This window comes from Doryrhamphus excisus, linkage group LG4 (genome assembly GCF_037039965.1).
Source record: "Doryrhamphus excisus strain RoL-2023G ecotype Guam linkage group LG4, RoL_Dexc_Guam_v1.1, whole genome shotgun sequence".
Taxonomy (NCBI): Eukaryota; Metazoa; Chordata; class Actinopteri; order Syngnathiformes; family Syngnathidae; genus Doryrhamphus; species Doryrhamphus excisus.
The window spans coordinates 8,749,079-8,771,659 of record NC_136360.1 but is presented as its reverse complement, the minus strand read 5'-3'; the positions used below and the strand labels follow the sequence as shown (position 1 = coordinate 8,771,659).

The window sequence follows — 22,581 nt, the reverse complement described above, 5'->3', positions numbered from 1 at the left end:
GTTCACGTGTAACTTACCTGTTTCCCGACTTATGTTTACTAAAAACGACATTTATTACGAAAAAAAGACATATATGTGTAAATAAATCAAAGACCAAAGACCAGCTGGGGAAATAAACAGGACTGTCAGTATAAGTACAATATTGTAGCTCATTAAGTATCACAGTAGGTTGATGAAAACAGACAACATAGGTTAACTCATAACAGTAAAGCAATTGTAATGCTGTAATTGTTAAATTAATATATGCATATAGTTTCAATGTTTATGTATATATACATATAGTTTCAATGTAGTTATGGCAAGGCGTGGGACGAGCTTCCTCTCGTGGATATTGCTGGTATTACAACGGCACCTGTGGAACAAAGTACCTGGACATTGTTGGCGTCACCACCATTTCTAAATATGGTCATCCTAAAAGATCTAAAATAAAGCAGACTTCTTTAGGTTTTTACTCTTGAATGACGACAACTATAAAGTCAACGTTTGAGGGATTTATTCAGAATAAAAAAAGTGACACAGCAAGGTCTCCATGCGGAGTGGTGGCTGGCAGAGCTCGCGACAATGTGGACAATGGTGCACAAAATGTGTGATTGTAGTGTAGTGTGACATACTGTAGTAGTACTGTGTCATGTCATGTAGTCTAGTGGAAGTGACATGTAAAACTACTCAGCGTCACGTGGTGCAGTATGACATAATTGAATGCAATGTAATGTCAAGTGGTGTAATGTAACGTAGCGTACGGTAGTATAATGTATTGTACAGTAGTGTAGTGGCCTCATTAGGGTCGTGGGGGTATGCTGGAGCCTATCCCAGCGGACTTTGGGCGAGAGGCAGGTACACCCTGGACTGGTGGTATAGTGTAATGTAATATGTGTGAAGTGATGCAATGTACTGTTATGTAATGTGGCGTACTGTATTTTGATGGAGTTTCAAGTAATGTATTGTAATGTAACATAGTGTAGTGTAATATAATGTATGGTACTGTAGTCTCGTGTATCATAATGTAATGTAATTGTGTGTAGAAGTGATGTAATGCAGTGTAGTGTTACAGTACTGTAGTGCAATGTAATTAAATAAAATGAAGTTGAAGCGTGCACGGTGCAATTATGGTGGACGGTGCATGCACGTGTGGCTTTTGCGAACACACATGTACTGTACAAGTTGTACGCAGTGTACAAATTCACACATAGCTACATCTGTACACACACGCATACCCACACAAATAGGTCGTGTGGTCATGCAGCTACTGCACTGAAGTAACACAAAAGAATGTACACGTTATGTACACGTCATTGTCATGTGACTATAAAGGTCACGGCGGCCACCACCTTTCACAGTAGCAGGAGACCGACCGCTGTTTTGGAGTCCGTCTTTGATGCTGAGTCTGCGTTCTGAGTTCATCCATCAGTGCTGTCATAGCGTAACATGATAGTCTTCACCTTCATTGTCGACCATAATAATAATAATAATAATAATAATAACAAAATATCACAACAGTTCACAAACCATAGAAAAGCAAACATGACAAAAAGGGGACCATTGCTGACTAAATACAACTTTACATTAAAAAAATGCCAATTTTAATCTCACCTTGTTCATGTGCTTTAACTCCCCTCCTGTAGACTAACCCTTATTTGGGGTGGGGTGCCGGGGCAGAGAACACACATCCTGGCTAAGTGCTGTGGGCCAAAATGGCCATGCACGCGGCAAAAACAACCCCAACATACCGTACTGCACACACACAAGCAAACCATAACACAGGCAAGACATGATGGGTCAAAACAACAATGTTGTTGTTTTTTTGCGAAGGACATTGCACAAGAGACACACAAGAACATTCTTGTATGTGCACAATGCAATACAAGCAAAGCAATTTAGCACACAAAGGGTTTTGATCGTTTCTCCTAGAGGTGAATGAAAAGACTGTATTTTGTGGTGAATGGATGGGATTTACAGTTTTATCGATAAATGATTGAAGAATGGAGTTGTAGTGTGTGTGCAATTCAGGTGGCGGCAGAGGAATTATAGAAAACAGAAAGTATGATGGCTTTTCCAACCAGATGAAATATGAAACATTTTAAATAATCTAAAAATTGAATAAAACTAAATTTAAGACTACATAAAAAAATATTTTGGAGGGAAGGAAAACGAAGTAGAGGAAAAAACAGGAAGTATGATTGTTTTCCTGAATAGACTTACATGATAAAATAGAAAAGCAATACATTTTTTGGACTTTTTTTGTGTGTGTGTGGGGAGGGGGTGGGATAGGAAGTGTTGTGCTTTTTAAAAAAACAGATTTACATCACTAAAATTTAAACTCTAAACAATTTTGACATCAAAAATCTAAATAACATAAAAACAAACAATAGAAAAATATAATTTAAAATATTTAACAAATTCAAAGATATATTTGAAAAATTTTATATTGAAGTAAATATACTTGAATATCATGATGATGATGATTATAATTATAGTGACTTTCCTGATTAGTAAAATCAAATAATGTTATTATGGTTGTAGAATTGCACTGTGTCACTCTGGAGGGGGGGCATTTCTAATCATTGAAAAACACTGCTTTAATGTAAAGTCACTGATACATTAGAAATAGATCTCATGATATGACAGTGCAGTACTACATTGAAATTAACATGAAACATTACCAATGTAATTGAATGAAATTAGATTGTAGGAGGAACCAAATGTCTCAGATACACACCATCTGTACCGTATATACACAGGTGACATTTATGTATTAAAATACCTATTGTGCATCCAAAGTGCAGCAGCAGTACCTTTTCCTTGAGCCAGCCAGCGTTGACCTGTTTGTCTCTTTGTGTCATCTTAATTCATTGCCGTTCTGAATTTGGTTTAAGGGCTTCTATATATATAACCAATGTGTGTGTTTTGTCACTGGTGCCCGCCTGGTGTCTCCGTGGGGGGGTTGACGTGTCTCTAGTGATCTTCTCAGAGACTCATCAGGCCATTAGAGGTTGTCGCCATGATGCACTTGAGCTAATCAAGCATGTTTTAGTGGCGATGTGGTGCCAGGACACGGCTGGCTGAGCACGCTTCATTCACACTCAGGCCACGCTGGCATGAGACGCAGAGAGCTCAATGCTAATGACCTGTTTCGTGGCCGAGAACACTAATGTGGCGACTTAAACATCCTCGCAAAGCCTGACCTCATACTCCTCTTCCACCTCCCCCTTTATTCTGCTTTCATAAAACTCAGACATCACCGCCGGCTATGGCTGCTGAACTTTGAGACATCTTTGTACGTGAGGAAAATAGTATTTATTTTAAAAATAAATAAATCAGCGTATCGCAAGGGGCTAACTAAAATCTAAAAAATACATAACATATTTAATTTTTGTGGCAGCAATTTGTTTTAATAAAGTTGAAGATTTTGTACCTTTATTCATGTGGCGTTTTTGGTTGTGGTTTTATTGCTTTTGAGTATATTTTGTGAATGAAAAGTATAAATAAAATGTCATTTCTGGCAGTAGTTTTCTTTAAAAAAAAGGCATTTTTTTTATATTTTATTATTACACAAATATCATACAACAAAAATATCCAGGAATATTTTCTATATTTTACTTTTTCTTCCCATGTTATTATTAATAAAAGTTGGTGTTCTAAAATGAAAAAATAAAATAAAATTATATAAAATAAAATGATTTTACCATATAAAATAAACTTTTAGAAATTTCTGAAATTTCATTTTAGTTTTTGTCAATGATTGTGCTAATGTTATTATTGGCTACAGTCGTACTTTTATGCATGTCTTGTTTATAGAATATTTGAATATGCTAAATATTGGCTTAAGATAGTTTTCCCATGTTCTTTGCCAAATGGATTGTTTCAGTTTATCACATTTTTAAAAATTTTAAATTGAATTGAATTGAAAACAATTTACCTACGTGACCACTAGGGGCACCATCTCCATTGGTTATTTTACAAGAAGTTGTCTGAAGCCAGTTGGGTTTTATTTTAGTTTGCTTGAGTTATTGGAATTTTAGGACACTTTTTTCACACAAAGTTTTTTTTTTTTTTACAGTCTGAAGAGAATCTCTCGCTTGTTGCCGAGGGAAACATTTGGCAAAGAAGTCAGTCACTCCGAGATAATGATTAATAATAGATCTGATATCAGATCGCATAGCTTTGTGTTGAATAGTGAAGAAACTGGGACGCGTTACACTACTTCCTGCTCACACGAACAAAGAAAGCCACATACCATCATGACCCAAATGAACTGAAGCTATGTGTGGATGTAAACAAAAGATCACGGAGCAGCAAAAAAGCCTCTATTGTTGTGGGGGTGGGGGGGTGGGGGAGTGCTAAAGCCACACGGGGTGACACACTTAGCAGTGACCTCCTGTGCCAGCAAATCAGTGAATCACCAGAGTGGATGAAGCATACGCCGACCAGGCCGGGTGAGGTCTTATCAGCCGTGATGGATGGAGCTGCTGTCCTCCTCATTGGCATTCAGCGAGGCTTAGCTCCCTGACTCTTAGCTGCTATTTGTTAGCCGCACAAAGAGGCTCAGTGTTGTCAACAAGTGGCCTGCATGGAGCTCGGACCAGCACGGCTCACGTTTCCTCCTACAGGGTGGATGGCGAGGCATTTAGGGTCAGACCATACAAGGATGGAGAGGGGTGAGGGGGGGTTTGTTTCTTCAGTGTCAGCTTGTTGATAAAACAGTGAGATGGGAAAATAAACTTGTCTTTATTCCCCTTTTTTTATTTTTGTTCATTATTGCTCTTTTTTTCTTCACTTCCAGCGGTTGGCCATGTATACCTCACACTTTAAACATGCGTGATGAATTTCCTTGAAGTTCTCATAAACAGGGAACACAATAACCCCTTTCACACAGTCCTTAAAATATGGTACATTCCCGGCTTGTTGCTGTCTGTGTGAACAATACTGTGATGGAATGGGAGAGATAAAGTCAAACCAGCTTTTTTTCCGGCTTCTGAGGTCGTATCAGAGCCATAACAGAAGCAGCACAGCACCTGTGTGAAAAGGGCTGCGCTGTTGTATTGAAAGCAATTGTCAACAAGTGCTTTCAATACATGCACGTTACGCATCTAATTATCTGGTACCTGGATTATTTGTCATTTTCCACACATAGGTACAGCAGTGCCCAGCTTTGCTGTGTGAAATGCACTACTGTTATGGCTCTGATGTTGCTAACGTGCGGACTTTCTCCCAGGGATGGGCTAGGTTCTGTGCTGATTGCGTCTTGTAGCCTTTGTCCAAACAGAGCGCGCTACTTGGCTGCAAGCAGCACAGGTGTCGTTAATTCAGTCTAAAGATGGGACCTCAGTAGTAATTTCCGCAGTGCACTGGCATGTAAATGGGATTTCAGAAGTTGGCTAATCCCATGAAACATATTGAAATTATGAATTTTCCTCAATGTTGAGATGTGGTCTACTGCCCATCCCTACAGCCTTCCTTTTAAAGAGACTTCATGATATAGGGTCACTTCACAGTTAAGACAGGACACTTGTTAGGGTTGTTAAGGCCATTCATACACACAGACACACACACACACACACATGCACACACATTTACCCCATGATGCACTGCTCTCTGGCACAGTTACAATAGTTAAAGTCAACAAGTGGGGTCGGGGGGGCAAGGAAAGCACAAAAATCAGAAAGTAAACAGTCCACTTGAAGTAAATCCAAGATGTCCAAAGTCAATGTGGTGAAGGGAGCCTCACATCGGCCAAGTCAAATTGTCTTTCATTGTCTCCCGCTGTCATTGTCTTCACCTTTGTTGTCTGTACTCTGCTCTGTGGATCGCACCACTAAAGCCAGGGGGGTGCACCAAACAGGACAGTGGGCACATTATTTTTTTTCTGAGCTGTCCCTTGCTTCTCGTCTCTCTCTGAATGACGTCAGGACATTGAATGACGGTGAGAGAGAACATTCGGGGTAAGCAGGACTGTCTAAATGGATGCATTGGTTTATTCCAGTTCACTGTTGGAGAGGACTTCACCTCACTGGCCACTAGGGGTTCTCTCTCCCATGTTCTTTACCAGAAGATGGCTGAAGTCGGCCAGCTGTCCGAGCCCCCGAGGCGGATGCATTTCGGGCCTGATGAGGCCCTGACGCTGGGGGTGGTACGACACACCATTGGTGCCGTTGTAGTTGTTGAGTGCCTCGTGGCTCCAGCGAGGCTCCCCATAGTCCATGTGGGGCGTAGGCGCAGAGACCACCCGCCGCCGGTCGGGGGAGTCCTGCGGTGTGGCAGGGTAGATGTAGTCTCCCGCTGAGTTCCTCAGGGCGCCGGCGGGACGGCTGCCGCCGTGCTCTCCCCGCTGGGTGGAAAGGATCAGGTAACGCTGGCGCTCTGCGTGCGGGGGCAGCAGAACCTCACCTGGCTCATCTATTCGGACCATCCCGCCCCCACCGCCGCCCTGTAGGAACTTGGAGCTCAGGTAAATGACGGAGTTATTGGGGCAGGGGGTCCCCACTGCTGTGAGGAAGGTCTGGCTTTGGTCCCAGTCGGTATCAGGCAGACGCATAAGACGCTTTTGCTGGAGCGGAGTCTGCTCAGGGGTGGGCAGCAATCCGGGGTCCATGTCTCCTTTAGGCCACCCATTGACCGTGACGAACGGGTTGTCCACCTGCGAGTTGCGACGCTCACCACCGCTGGTTCTCGTCACACTCATGACTGAGCCGCTGCGGCCTTGGCCCAGCATGCTTTGCTCCTTGTCGCTTTTGCGGCGGGCTCCCTTGGTGCCGGCTCCTCGACTGTGGCGGTGCCGGTGACTCATGATCCAACAGACGGTGAGGCCAGAGAAGAGGGCGCCTGTCGCGAAGGCTGACACAGCAGACACCACCAACAGGTTGACCGACACCAGGCCGTCTGGCTCCTTGATGAACGTCTCCTGAAGCAATCCTAGGGACACACAAAAAAGGTCATCAGCTAACTCATACGGTCTTATATTTGTTTCGACTTCTGAAGGGTGAACATTTGCCAAAACATGCATATGCTACTCTTTCTGTGACACAGAAGTACACAGCCTGGTGGGGTTGTTATTAAACCCCAAATTTGGACTGAATGTCTCACAAAGCTCTTTGACCTCTAAAAAAACAGTCACTATAATTTTAGAGTTCTAAGCTGAATTACAATACTTTTTGGTACACACCTTTAGGGGATTGATAAGCATTTCTATATAAGATTTGAGCAAAATTGGTTGAAAAACACAACCCTCATCAAACAAAACATCTTTGCGACTTCCTAATTGGTCATAAGTCATTGACTATTTGTCAAGTATTTGAGGATATGGTATGCTAGCATGTTCTCCAGCGCATTTTGACCATAACTCATTGGGGATGCCAAAAATGCAATTTCCGCGTTTGTGGAATCAGGGATGAATTTACTGTTAAATGCGGAATCTCAAGGAAAAAGACATAATGACGAACCGCTCAATCGTAGTGGAATCACTAACCATGTTGAAAACATGTCAAAGCGGTGACCTAAAACACTCGGTGAAAGTTGGCCAAAAAAAACAACTTTGTACATACGGTACATGAACAGAAGCTAGCTGGGTTAGTCTAGTTTATCAGAGCATGTTAATGCGACTCAGACTCAAGAAGAGACATGTTTAGTCTTGCATCCATTCTCACAACACACTTCGGGTCTTCAAAATAACAATGCTTTTTACAAATCCTGTCTAATTGTGTCAAGAAAATAAAGTGTCATGAAAAATATCTTAAATTAAAAATGCAATTGGAATTGCATCAGTGACGACATGATGATAATTGTGATTGATGATTTTGTAGAAATATGTGCAGAGCCCGCATGCCATATGAAAAGTTAGCCAAATTACTGTACATTCATTTCGGAATCACTGGGCATGACGTATTGTATTAAAAATATATTTTTACATTTTATTAAATTACATTAAATAAAAGATTTTTTTAAATTTGAATTTGGAAAAAAATAAAAGATATTTCAGAGGAACCTAGAAATGTCATTTACAGTTAAAAATGATGACACTCCATAGAAGCATCCCAATAGCATCAGCATTGCCTGTATTCCTTGAACTGCTCTGTGGTTGTGGATGGTTGCATCCTGTCCAGCCAATGCAGCGCTAGTTAATGCCCTTCATTACGTAAAGTGGAGAGTGACTTTAATAGCTACTAAAACCGTCTTCCTGATTGAGATTCGCTCTTTACATTAAGGCATGTTTCACAACATTAGCTTTATAAGGCACACATACAATTGTGGCATTAACTGGTCGTACCATGTCTTCCTACTTTATGCCAATTGAAAAAAAATAAAAATAAACAGAAGGTTCTCTGTTTTGGGATGAATAGCATCATTGTATACAACATGCAGCTGAATCCCCTCTGATAATTATTAAAGATAAACGAATAAAAGTGCCACAGAACAGTATGCCATGGATCAATTAGGAACATGCCTGAAGAGAAGAAGAACTCATGGGACCGACAATAATAACAACAATAATAAAATTGCTCCAGGAAGCAGAAGTCCCAGACAGAAGTTGCCAGGAGAACATTTAAACACATGAGGCCTTGGACAAACACATTAATAGTTGTTAGATTTCTCAAAAAAAGCAAGAGAAAAAAACACTGATTACAGAAATGCCATTAATCAATTTCAGAAAGCCACGTTTTTTTTACATGCAGAAAACAATTCAAAATTCATATCAATAGATATACTTGTACATGATGAATGAAAGGGATAAATGAACATTTAAGGTTACTTTTATCTTCACTGAAGACGCGATTGATGTCAAAGATACAATGCGGCAGCGATATCAACATGGACACCACCTTCATGTTTTGCCATGAGTCGTTTTTTGAATTCAATTTCTTACCCCAAATCTCTGATTTATAACCCAAATAACACAAAATGGAGCCAAAGAAAGTTGCAAATGTCAGCATTTTGATAAAGAAGGTGAAAAATACTATTTTGTTTTCAAGAAATAACTCATGTAAAAACACAAAGGTGGTGTCCGTGTTGATCTTGCTGCCACGTCGCGTCATTGTCAACATGCCATCACATCTTCAATGTGTGCATTTAGGCATTTAAATTTACAGCTGTTTTGATTTATTGTGCCATAACTGTGTTAGTTAGCAAAGAACTACAGGAACAACTGATGACATCATAGACAGACAACTAAGCTGACTTCTGGTTCCCGGTTCCACGTGTTAGCGAGGTGCTAACAAGGACACGTGATAAGAATACATGAAGAACTTTCAGCCATATTCCATGGGACAGTTCAGTCAATATGGATCCACGGCACTTCTGAGGCTGCCAGTCTGTATCGACCTCCTTGTCAAATAATCAAATGCCCTTGTTGGTCAATCAATGTTCTCTTGTGTTTTAATTAACAATCCAATGAAGCTCAGTGACACACGTGGACACAGTCGGGGTCTGTTGTTGTGACACGCACATGTCAAAGGACGTCATTATTATAAGGACGGCATCCATCTTTAAAAAAAATGTGCTAAACACTTTACAATTAAACTGGGCCTTTTTCTTTAGAGCTGTGAGAAAAAAAATCAAGTGGATCTCACTTTAAGGATCTAAGAACACCACCACCATGTGGTGTATTTGTCAGAAAAATAATAGCACAGGCTACTTTTATCTTCACTGAAGACACGATTGTTGTCAAAGATACAATGTGTCAGCAATATCAACATGGACACCACCTTCATGTTTTGCCATGAGTCGTTTTTTGAATTCAATTGTGTTTCTTACCTCAAATCTCTGATTTATAACGTGTTAAAAAGTACAAGATTAATGTGGCATCCCTATATCCTATGTGCAGTGTAGCAGTGAAGGCAGCAGGTTGCACTCTCCCTCCCTCCTTCAACTACACTCTCCTCCTAGCCTTGTCCGACAATGAGAGGAGAGGAAGTTTGGATTGTGGATGTAGAGGAGAAGATAAACCTCTTTTGTTAGGCATTAATCCTCTCTTTCCACGTGGCCTCTATTAACCAGCCCTGCTTTGATCAGCAGCGTGACGAAGGCGCTAATGGCTTATCATTTCCAAAACAAAGGGAAACTTGTGTACACTCTTAAAGCAAGCAATAGCTGTGGTGGACTTATGTTTTTATTCCTGTTGTGTCCTCTGAGACAAAATCAAGCACCCACAAGCACTTTCTTGTTGCTTATTTAACATCCTCGCTGATGTGGAGGACAGACGAAAAACTGCTGTCCGCTGTTTGTCAGCATGGGACGAAATGATGATCCTGAATCACTAAAATCAGCATACGGTGTTTACAAGTCATATGGAAGAAGAAGGCTGAAAATCATTCATTCATTTATGATTATTAACTAAATCATAATACTTAATTGCAAATAACATATTTTATATTTTCATGAAATTTCTTTATCATCCTTTGGTCATGCATGCATGACTGAACTCAGGCCCGTCTTAAAAATAATAAAAAAATAAATAAAAACAAAAAAATTAAAAGAGTCTTATTGCAGTTATGCAATAAATTATGATATGGACTGACTGTCCATACCAACATATGCAAATTCCATGAAAATATACAATTTTAACTTTAGTGGCTACTTTTTTTTTTAAACATCCTATACAGTAATTCCTTATTTATAAATGGAATATGGCTTTTAACATTATCAAAGCCTTCAGACATGCAATAGCACCCCTATAATCACCTTTATACTCTTATTACCCAATAAATACCCAATATAGTAGCTTATACTGTAATGAGAATAAAAGATAATATGAGCAAACAAGACTCATGCAATAAATGAGCTCTGTTTTAGGGGAGTTGAGTGGTGGGCAGATAGGAGGTGACGTCAGGGGCTCAGTGTTGAGTTTCAGCTTGGCGTGGGTTACGGGTGCAACAGTAGCCCGTGCTTTTATTCGATATTTTTATGACTGATTATGGTACCTGTTGTGAAATAATTCAAACCTGCAATAAATGCTTGATGTTTGGTTCTGGTCTGTGTGTCTGGTGTTTGTGTGTCTCATCGAACATTACAGTAACATTACTGAGACTTAGTGACCGGTGTGGAATGCGACATATTATTCACAGCGTTTTTGAATGCGTCTTCTATTTGTATTTGAGTTCATTTAGTCATTTTTATTATGGCAAATGTTTAATTTAAGCTATTTTATTCTAAGAGACTGTATGGCCGACAAAAGAGCTCACTCCATTCATGCCCTTGTTCCATGAAACAAACACAGCAAGGTGATGAAACCAATGCACAGTGTGGATCCTGTTGAGTATGTCCGTAACAAATAAACCATGACCATAATTAGAAAACACAGCAACATAAAATTGATGACCGAGTCCTTTTTTGGGCCAACTCTCTCAAAATGAATTCCAGCTTGTGTTTCAAGTAGATAAGCCCTTTCAAAGTAAAATACTTCGGGGTACATCTGAAAGTGAGCTGATGTTGGTAATAATCTGGCTTTTGTAAAAGGAAACCAGTATGATTGGTCCAAATTAACAGTGGGTGCATTCATGCTGGGTAAAATGATGTCTCAGCGGGGTGTCCAACACGGCGACGAGGGGCGTCATAGACCATTTGAAAGCAATTTCCTGCCTACTGAGATGCTGCTAAACTGCCTCCAGAATGGATCCTTTTATGGAAGATGGCCAATGCTGGAAAACTTGATGTCTTATTATGGGACCTCTTGGAGGGAAGTAAGCGCTTCCATGGAGGTGGTATTAGGCTGCTTTTCCACTGCAGGCAATGTCTAACCCTGATTTAGTTTACATTGTTTTTGCTAGTTATTTACATGTATCTCCATGTGATCCATATCTTATATCACTGTGTTTACGTTTAGCACATTTAATGTAGCATAAAGACCATATTTCATAGCCTACAATCCCTGTAGTTATCACAGATGTTTATTTTCTGAGTACGTTGTGCGGCTAATGTATCGTAAATCGTATAGTATATCTGTCAGTTTAAACTGCAGTTTTTTTTCATCTATTCTATGATCTATTCATATTCCATGTGTACTTATTTTTTATGTTAACATATAAAAACTGTCTATATGTGCTCTGTGATTGCCTGGCAACTAGTCCATGGTGCACCCCGCCTCACACCCGAAGAAAGCTGGCATAGGCTCCAGCACGCACTGCGACACTTGTGAGGATAAGCCGTAGAAAATTAATGAATATCCAAACTGTGCCACAAAAGTACTATACAAATTAATGGCTTCAAACACATTACCTCCAAACACATTGAGGTACGCTAGTATTTTATGATGGTCACTATAGGTGTCTGTAGTTACTCTAATGCTCGGTGAGACACACAAGCATCAGATTTAGCGTAAACAAAAGGCTTTTATTGCAGGTTTGAATTTTCTCACAAGTACAATAATCCTTAATAAAAACACTGGCTATTTTTGTGGCTGGTACCCATGCTAAGCTAAAACTCACATCTGGACCCTCGACACCACTTCCTGTCTGCCTTTCTTTCAGGTCTCGTAGGGAACACATTTATAGCAACATATTGGTATATTGGAATTGCGAACATAAAGGTGACACTCGGGATGTTCTTTCATTGTCTAGAGGGCTCTGCTGTTGTTTATAAGGTTACATTTATAAGGTTGTGAACAGTTATTGTATGTTCTACGTACAAAAATGTTCCAGTGATTAAAAAGGAATCCAATTCACTTTGATTGGCCCTTTTTAAAATAATCAACATAATCTGCCAATATGTATGCCGAGTGAGAACAGAGTACATTTTGATGAATATCTAACTAAAGATATGGAAACTGAAATTGATGGTCACTTTTTGCTGTTCACTTCCATTGGGGCATTGGAAGAGGCGGCAATGACAAAATTGATTCAGCAAATGGCGCTCGACTCTATAGCCACACTAGAACCTTGCATGTCACTATCCGTACGTATATTTGTGTCTTTTGTGGTAACAAAGAAATGAAATAACACTTTCTTGTTATTTTAAGTTCCATACTGTACATGCTTTGATGCATCATATGTGCTCCCCTCTCCAACATTTTAATTATTGCACCTTATTGCGATACCGTTGCCATTGTTGCCAACATATCAGGATGGTATCAGATTGTATTGTATTATTTGGTGATGTCCACCCCTATTATTAATACAGAGCAGGGAAATGTGGACACCTCAGCAGATAAAAGATTCATCAGGTGTGCAGTTGAAGATTCACCGTGTGCTCTGAATGCAGACACCTGTGATCCCGAAATGAATATTTCAACAACAGTACTGACAAGCACACAGGACACAGGGAATTAACTTGGCAAGTACGACTCCATCATTTCTAAAGCGAGCCAATGCTCAACCTGGAAGGAGCTGATTGCTGAAAAACAAGCCAAAGATATTTTTCCTCCTTCCTCCTTTATAAAATGAAACTGTAATAGCAGTGTTGACATGTCAGCGGACCCTCATTAAAAAAACAAAATGTGGGTTTTGTTCAGGATTTTTTCTGAGCCTCAAAAACAAGCCAGTTGTGAAATAGAGGTTTTTTTTTCCTGTACGCAGGTCAGAACCTCAGAGCTTCAAAGCACTTGCTATGCATCCAATTGGACTGTGCCTATGATGTTTAGAGGGCATACCCATATTTGGATGGCACTGGTGGACTTCTAAAATATGCTATGGATGTGCAAACAGCATTCAGATCAAATACAGAAACCCCTCATTCACCTCAAGTAATTTATAAATACATGATAGTACAGGGCTGCACGAGTGGTTAGCGCACTAGGAGACCCGAGTGCGATTCCACCCTCGGGCATCTCTGTGTGGAGTTTGCATGTTCTCTCTGTGCATGTGTGGGTTTTCTCTGGGTACTCCGGTTTCTTCCCACATTCCAAAAACCAGTCAATCGCCTGAAAATAACTGGAATAGGCTCCAGCATGCCCACGACCCTCGTGAGGATAAGGTATAGAAAGTGGATGGATGGTTGATAATACAGGTAAAATGTATAGCATCCATATAGCACTGTTAGATTGGATAATGTTTTTTCGTTAAGCGATGATATTTCCCTCTTTGTTCAGCAGTCCTTGAACTGATCATAGTTTCTTTGAGAAAAGAGAAGTGAAACTTTTTATTTAATACCGTGACTCCAACTCCATTATTTCATGGATGATCTTACATTACTATTTATGAATGGTGAGTACCTATACATTTTGTATTTTAAAAGGCATTTAATAAGTGTTTGAGGTATATTGAATAGAGAGTCTAATCTAATAATCACAACACTTTAACATGCACATGCTGATCCAAAATCGGAGAACGTTGTAAACTCTATATGTTCCTTTTTGCCTTTCTTCCAGGTTCTATGTACTGCATTGCTATCAAAATGATCACACTATCTAAAAAGTTTTCATATTGTATCAAAACATTAGAGCAATATATCAGGTTAGAGTGCTGGACTCTCACCAATGAGGAAGATCGAAGAAGAGCCCAGAAAGAAAGTCTATATAGCCTTTGCTCTCTGGAAAGTTAAAGTTTTATGTAGAAGGGATGAGTTAAGCTTGTGTGTTGTATGCAAGTGTTGTGCAACTCTGATTGTGTGTGTGTGTCTGTGTGTTGTGTAGGCCTCTATGAGATGCAATTAGACTGACAATGCACTGAGCTTTTAGACTGAATCTAAAAGTGTAATAATAATATATAATGTCAAGCTAGTAGGTGGAGGGCTTGGCGGTAGAGTGAGCTGAGAGTCAAAAATAGAATTTTTTATGGGCGTCTCAATTCCTTACGGATTTTCGCCATCCACTGGTAGTCCTGGTATGTAATCCCTGTGAAAAACGAGGCTCTACTGTATTAAAAGACCACACAAGCAATGATATTACTGTATATGATAAGCAATGATGACCACAGCAGTAGAACATCAATTAGATTGTGTCTATGCTTCTTATAGCCACTAAGAAGTATATTTGCATGTTATATTTACATGTATGGCTTTTAAATGGATTTAAATGCAACATAATATTGCAGCTTGGAGTTGTTATTACAAATGTTTAAACAACATGGAACTGCATCACCGTCTCTCCACATATTCAAAATCAATCAAAAACAAAATGTCTGGTGAATTCAGGATAAGTGTGCCGTTATTTTGCCCAGGCAAAATCACTTATTTTTCCCAAAATATTGGGCCTTTTTCTGCAAGACGATCAAAGATTAGACCTAAGCCACACAAGCAGTCATACAAAAATGATCGTATAGTACTTCATAAAACGTGCAATCAAGATGTTCCTATTCCGCACATGCTATATTTACACGGCTTCTGCTGATTGCTACAATATGCTGTGACACATTAGCATTAGCATTATGACCCTCAATTGTTGCTTGCATGCCATTTCAGCATGATCAGCCTTAGTAGGCAACATCTAAGGGAATTGCAAAAGAAAAGTGCTGCTTGTCTGGATATATTTGCAATTTTAATGTTATACTTTGGGAACTGTTTGTAGCTGACTGCAGTTTAAAAAAAAAAGCCCTCTTCATTAAAAAGCTGAAAAACAGCAACTTTTACGCACCGTGAGGATTGTGTTTCATGTTTCAAGAGACATATGTGGACATCAAAACCACACCAAAGGAGGCTTGGAAGCTTCCCAGAGGAGGTGCGATGTCACACACTTCTCAGCTTGATGGGTTATGACGGTGTCAGCGTACCGCCACTGATCTGAGGAGCTTTTCATCCCCACCAGAACCCCTGGTTCCTCTGCATGTTAATGTGTTTACACACATGCACGTGGAAACGCATGTGCACCCTGATAAAAAAAAAAAAGCATACTGTGTGACTGTGTGCACTTGCTATGCCCATGGTTCAATCATTTTTGGGTGTTTTTCTCTTTTCCTTACTGTCCCATGAGAGACTATGGACTATTTGTGTCTTGTTACTTGTTACCACTACTAACTACTGTAGCTGGATAAGGAAGACAACTAGTTAAAAAGTATCAATGCAGTAATTCTCCTTACTTGGACTAAAACTTCCTCAACCTCGTAAAGCCTGTTTACCCTCAGGATGGCTGTAAAATCTTTATGGCCTCTCCCTGACAGCCTTTTTCAGAGTGTTCTGGATCACGCCGAGAGAAAGTGTGTATATAGAATCAAAATAAAACCGACCTCCGCCGCACAGGGCCAGTCGGACGTGGCTGATTTGCTGACCGAGTGATTGAACTGTTAAAACATTTATGCGCACCAACCACATGTTTGCAATTAAAAGTCCATAAAAATCACCACCGAAAAAATATGCTGAATAATTACTACCCTCATGAACCAATGCATAATTTTCTTCCCAAACTTACCCTTGAGCAAGCCAAGGTTTATGCCACAACAATCTAACAATCGTTTTCCTTCGGATTACATCAACAAAAACAGAGAATGTATTGGATCCTGCACCAACTACACTTTAAAGTAGTCACTGTACAGCCTGTAAAGCAGTATAGAGGGACTATCCAATCAAATTGAGTCGACACCAAGCCATTGTGGTCTAAATAGCAGTAACACAAGTGAGTATAACTCACAGTAAACATGTGTCACCATTGTTATCTGGCACTGCCTTAATCCTCTTGTGCAAAAGAATTCACCATCGCTGCACCAGTTATTGCTGAAATCCTCTCCTACTCCTCCTGGTGGAGCTGGTGGATGTTGAACACCTTGCACTGCTCCATCTTGCTCCAGTGCTCAATTGGGTTCAGATATGGAGGAGACACTCGTCCCCTTGGAGGTGTGTTTAGATTAGATCATGCTCTTCCTTCAGAAAGTTCATGAAACATAGCTGCTCCAGTGGCAACAGCACTCCAGACCATGACCAGACCATTATCTTGCGACTCACTTGTGTTGCCAGCTATGTTGACTCATTATTAGATGATTATGTAATTAGTGATGCCTTTAATTGTGAGTTACTGTAATGGCGTAACTCCCAACATTGTGTGTCAGCGCTTCCAAACCAAATCAATTCAGCAGATGGAAAACACCTCTCTTCTGCATGAAGCGTACTTTCCTATTTTTCCACAGCACATGAGTAAAGCTGCACTCTCTCTCTTATCACTTATCGACGGCCGCTCCCTCCATTTTCACTTCTCACCCTTTACAATTTCTCACTTTTTGTTGTCGGATAAGGCCCGTCCCTTCTTTCACCGTCTGGTGCCTCCATATTGATCGATTCACGCCGTCTCATCCGCCTGCTGCCATTGCAGGCGATTGTTCCTCCTGGGGATGTGGCCCAGGCCTCCCCTCCACCTATGGGGGGGAGTGGGGGGGGGGGGTGGCTTGGCCCGTCATCACGGCGGAGACATTTCATTAAGGTGGGGGGAGGGGTGTCTGTGAATTGCCACTACAGGTGCGCTGCTGCTGCGAGCGTAGGGTGCGTGGGGGGGTAAAGGCCTGTCTCAATCATCTACACAGATGGCGTCCAATCCCGACAGGCGGCCTGATGGTTTAATCATTCAGTTTTACCTTCCGATATGTCTACTGGGAACTAACCCAACACTCCAGTGTTGGGGGTGTTAACATAAAAATTGTCATGTATTTTCAGATGGTGGGCGTGATGTGATATATGGATCTGGCCTGGTAGAAGGATTAAGACCATCGATTTGGTGGATGAAGAGATGAACCTTCTGGCAGACTCTTTTATAGCCTGTGGCATGTTTGCCTACATTACTACTGTACACACACGCATGTATGGACTCCCTACACCTAGATTTAACTTCAGTACTTAGTTTAAAAGCCATTAACTCCATGGCTGAATGACAAGTCTCATTCAGTTTAACTTGAAATTGTGCGAATATACACATTTTTTGTCCAATCTGTTCTCTGAAACCACTACTGGTAACATATACTAGCTGATGGTGCTGTTGTTATATTTTTGGAGCGACAAAAAGTGTAATTTGGAGCCAAGAAGAGCTAGCACCCTTAATATAAAGACATTTTTGCCATAATTAAAATTAGAGTGTGTGACTTATTTCTTTGGCTGCCTTGTGCATACTGTTGCATTGTTTGGACAGGATAAAGGCACAGATTTGGCCTCCTTAATCTGCTTTTCACCACAGGTCGACTGGATTTGCAGGAAAACAAAGTCACCACTCATAATTGAATCCGCAAAATTAATTGGGAACATTCTTGACAGCAACACGCGTGCACAGGCTGAGAGAATAAACTATTCATGGAGGAAGCCAAACAAAGCTTCTGATTACATGGCAGCAGGAAGGAGTGGATGATTTTAACACACAGCTCCCCCTCTCCTTGTCTCCCCCTTTCCTAATATGGACTTGTTCATTCCTCAGGCAGAGAAAAGTGCACAAGTTTGAAAAGTCAGTGAATGTTTAAAGCATTGTTTTTCCTCCATACAATATCTGACTCCTACAGTGTATTTCTCAAAGGGTATTACAATAGAAGTGAAGTGAAACTTGGATATACTTTATAGAGTAGTCAGTGTACAGCTGTATAGCGGAATAGATTAACTTTCGACTGTAAATGAGTCAACAACATGAATCTAAACAGCAGGCAACACAAGTCAAACGTGGTGGTGGTAGCATCATGGTCTGGGGTTGCACGAGGATTCCAATACAATAGATCCAATACAGGATTCCTGTACATCTCTGGTGAATTCCATGCCCATGAAGATTAGGGCAGCGCTGACGATAACTCTTTATACTTTGGACAATGGGAGGTAGACTCATTATGTAGGAATTAAGCTGCCCATCACCATGATTGACTATAGGTAAAGCACAATTGTTAGATGCCAGATGTTTAGAAAATAACTGAGTTGACTTACGTGTTACATTAACTGACTATTTTTATCCCTCCTGTCTGATTTCCTGTCCGTCTCCTTTGAGAACAACACATTCATCATGAGCGGATGTGAGACCCTAAGCATGAGCCAACCATCAACATCAATATAAAAGCACAGTCGCCTTTATTGGCCCTTGCTCTGTCAGGCTTGCCTCCAAAAACCGCAGTCATTAAAAGTGGAATCAGACCGCAACCGTAAATTTGTCGACAGATTTTCCCTTTCCTGTGCAAAAAAAAAAAAAAAAAAGCTGCATGCAACTTAGCAGCCAAATGAGAACAAAACAAGAAATCTCCCATCTTCATTTGGTCTTCCTCAATTAGTCAAGTGATTGCATCCCACTGTTGCAGCAGTCAAAACATGGTGGCCTTTCGTCAAGAAATATTTTCATGGCGTCCTTAATTATTTCCACATGTAGGCGTTCTGTGGTAACACTTAGCTGCGTCAATGCCATTGAAGGGGTACAGCATGATGTGCGAGCGCTTTGGGAGGCTAGCTTCCACATTTCCAGAACAGTGTGTGTAACAGACCAGGTCATAGTAGTACAATGCTTTAAGTGTGTACTCCGTTTGTTACATCATTTCTACTTTTTAAATTACATTTTGTACTCCTCTCTTGTTGAAAATACGTAAATTATCAGGGAGCAGGTTGTTATATGATTTGTGCAAGACTATGAAAATGTTGAGAATTTCCCATTTTAGAAACAGAGGGCCTCTATTATCGTCATGATGTATTATTGTAATGATTGTAGTGATTGTAGTGTACTTGAATAATTATCCCCCCCTTTTCTCATAAAACAACACACGCTTAGCCAGAATAAAACCCACCTTCTTGCTTCTAATTGCAGGCTGCTTTCATCGCCCATGAAAAGTCTGTGCTAACACAACACAACATGCTTCATTCGCCTCCAAAAAGACACACAAGCATCTCAGCCAGACGGGTACCGGTGAAAATTCCCTGTGGCAGATTGAAAGCGCGGCGGCTAAAGGCTTCATTTAGCAAGTTTATGCCGCAACTGATGTGTATGTCAGCTAAGGGTCATGACCAGGCCAATCATCACCTGGCGACAACCTGCCCTAAGCGGATTTGACGTCTCGTAGCGTCTGTCCATGCCTGAGTCCAATAGGAGTCATTACGCTTGCTGGCGTGGGCAGTTTTGTGTTACACGCAGAAAAAGAGACGCCTCAGACAAACAGAAAAACAGAAGTTGGAGTCAGTCGGTCAGTTCAAACATCATTAGAGTACATTTTGTCAGGGTTTGGCAGGAACGGGACGGTTGTCCACTGCCAGGAAATGGCTGCTAATAGAGGGGCAAACACACACACACGCACACACACATTTAGAACTGCAATTTAAAACCCAAACAAGGCTCATATAACAACACCTGCACAACATAATGAGATCCAAAACAGATTCTGCTTTTACAAAGATAATAATGCTACACACTATCATACAGGTATTCATAACATTTTTATTATTGGTTTCCTTATAACCTTTCAAGGTGCGTTCACAGTAACACACAGAAACCCACACACACACAAACACACACACACACACACACACAGTTGGAGCAAGATACTTTGCCGGCCTCATTTCTTTCATCCTAGTGTCCCTCCCACAAAGCTGAGCTCCCCCCATTGCTTTGATCAAGAGGATTTTAGTCGAACGCTGCTTGTCTTGTCTTATTGAAGTGTGTGTGTGAGGGGATGCAATCTTTGTTTTAAATAAACACCCAGAAAATCCATTAGGGACATTTTTTTAAGACTTTGAGGGAGACTTCTTACTTTTTTGGTATATGAAGTCATCATGCTTGGAGTCCAGTGGACTCCTAGCATCATTGGCGCAACTTGGCACGCGCCATTACATTGCAGTGGATTCTAAGAGGCGGATTGTTTACGACATTTGGTTTCACTTGCATCAAGCAATCGGCACGATAAAGATTTTAAAAAATTAAACTCAAACTCAATTTTTGCTGCCGTTACGGGCCATCACAAGCCAGTTGGGAGGCAGTTTGAGCCACTGCACGCCACTAGGCACCACAGCAAATTGCATTGCCATGAACTGGCACCAACTGGCGATGGCCCAGTGGACTCTTAGCCTCATAAGGCTTTGCCATATCTCAATATGTCACAACATGGTGGTCACAAATAAAGTCAAATTTAAGCAGAAGCACTCTACTCACAGTAGAAAGATCCTCTATATGACAGACTGCCTACTGAATCTATTGAAAAAAATGCTGACCAAAACTTGGGAATAGCTGACATCTAAGAGCGAAAAAGCTAGCCACCCCCTAAAACTGCATTTTACAGTATACCCTCTCTTTGCAAAGTAGGAAATTATGCCAGCATTGGTTTTTGTAGCTTTTCATCAAGCCATTTACTGAAGTTCTTTACTGTCTCTAAAGCTGCACTGTGTCTCTTTAATGCCTTTTCAGCCCAGACTAGAATGACTTCAGCTCCGCCTTGTCACGAAAGCTCAAAGGGAGATAGATACGACCTCCCTTAGAGGCCCCGGATAACCGCCTCGTCCCTTCCTCCTTCCTCCATGGCCAGAAAAAAGAAGCATGGGCTTGAAGGAGAATTGATTTTCATCTGCTCCTATGGTAGTTAAATTGATATCAAGGGTGATTCCGCTCAGAGGAGAGAGGAACGTGGCGGGTGGAGGCTTGGTAAATCACATCACGAAGCAAAGTGCCAAAAAGGATGAGCGAGAGATCACAAGAAAAGGGCCAACTTTGAGGATGTGAAGGGTGAAAGGGTTGTGGAGATCAGACGTGTGGAGTCATGAGGGTGAATGTGGATGCACTGGGAAAAGAAAGTGGAGGGATGAAACAGGAAGCTGTGAAGAAGACCAGTACCTCTCTTTTCATATATCATCATCTGATATGCTGTTTTTTTTTTTCATCTTACAGAACTCGCCTAAAAATGTAAAAGATCAATTTCATTTTGGGTGAAGGAAGGCAGGGTGTGGGTGTGTTTATTATTACCTTTTGAATCTGATGGCTTCGCTCTTTATTACAACAAATCCACATCCATTCACACTCACACACCAACCTGCACACACAGAAGGTCGGGAATGGACGAACAACAACACCGGCGTCACCAACGTCCCCCCTATCCTTGGCGATAACGACAGATCCATAGCCAAACTCTGTTCCCTTGTAAACTGCCTGTATTTTTCGTCGCCATAACAACTTCTGCAGCAACTTCTGTCTTCTTCATATTCAAGCTAATGCTGCCAATCGGAGAAAAACAGAACTGTTGCCCCCTCCTGTGCCAGAAATACGTTGCCTACAAGTCTGAAATTCAAACACACAACGCATGAGACTTTGATATGGAGCTCCTGCGAAAAAAAACAAAAGACGTTGATAGATGTCTTTGGCAGTCAACTTTGGCAGTTACTTTTTGAAATGGACGTTTTTGGCAGTGAATGAGTTAAAAGCAGAAAAGCACACTTGTCATATAGATGATCTTTGAGTAGCATTAATGCAGCAGATCCTGAAAAACAACAAAGCATTCCATTGATGAGTATTCTCATCAGCTAATTTCCCATGGGCTACAATAATCAATAGTCATGAACAAAGAAGTATATTTTTAATGACAAAAAACTGCCAATTAAAACACACTTAAGGTTAAGGTTAAATTAGGACCATCAGTATGAAAACAGTAACACAGCTAATTAAAAGCAGAGTAGGTGTCATTATTTAGAAACTGCTGCAAAGTATTTATTTTCTTCACCTGCAGCACTTAAGGCATTAAGGAGGACATTATAGCCTTTGTCCATTGACCTTTGTGTGAGTACTACTTGTATATTTAAGTACTACTTGTATAT

The 22,581-nt window shown here is 40.7% G+C and overlaps 1 protein-coding gene across 9 annotated transcripts in view; it reads right to left on the bottom strand.

Moving 5' to 3' along the window:
- Positions 1-476: 476 nt before the first annotated feature.
- Positions 477-22,581, bottom strand: part of sema6bb (sema domain, transmembrane domain (TM), and cytoplasmic domain, (semaphorin) 6Bb) — a 147,629-nt gene continuing 125,524 nt past the window's right edge. For all 9 annotated transcript variants that reach the window (XM_058074295.2, XM_058074287.2, XM_058074293.2 and 6 more), the window contains one exon: positions 477-6,909. In XM_058074295.2, the coding sequence (XP_057930278.2) occupies positions 6,005-6,909 (905 nt within the window). In that variant the 3' untranslated portion in view covers positions 477-6,004. The remainder of the gene's footprint in view (positions 6,910-22,581) is intronic.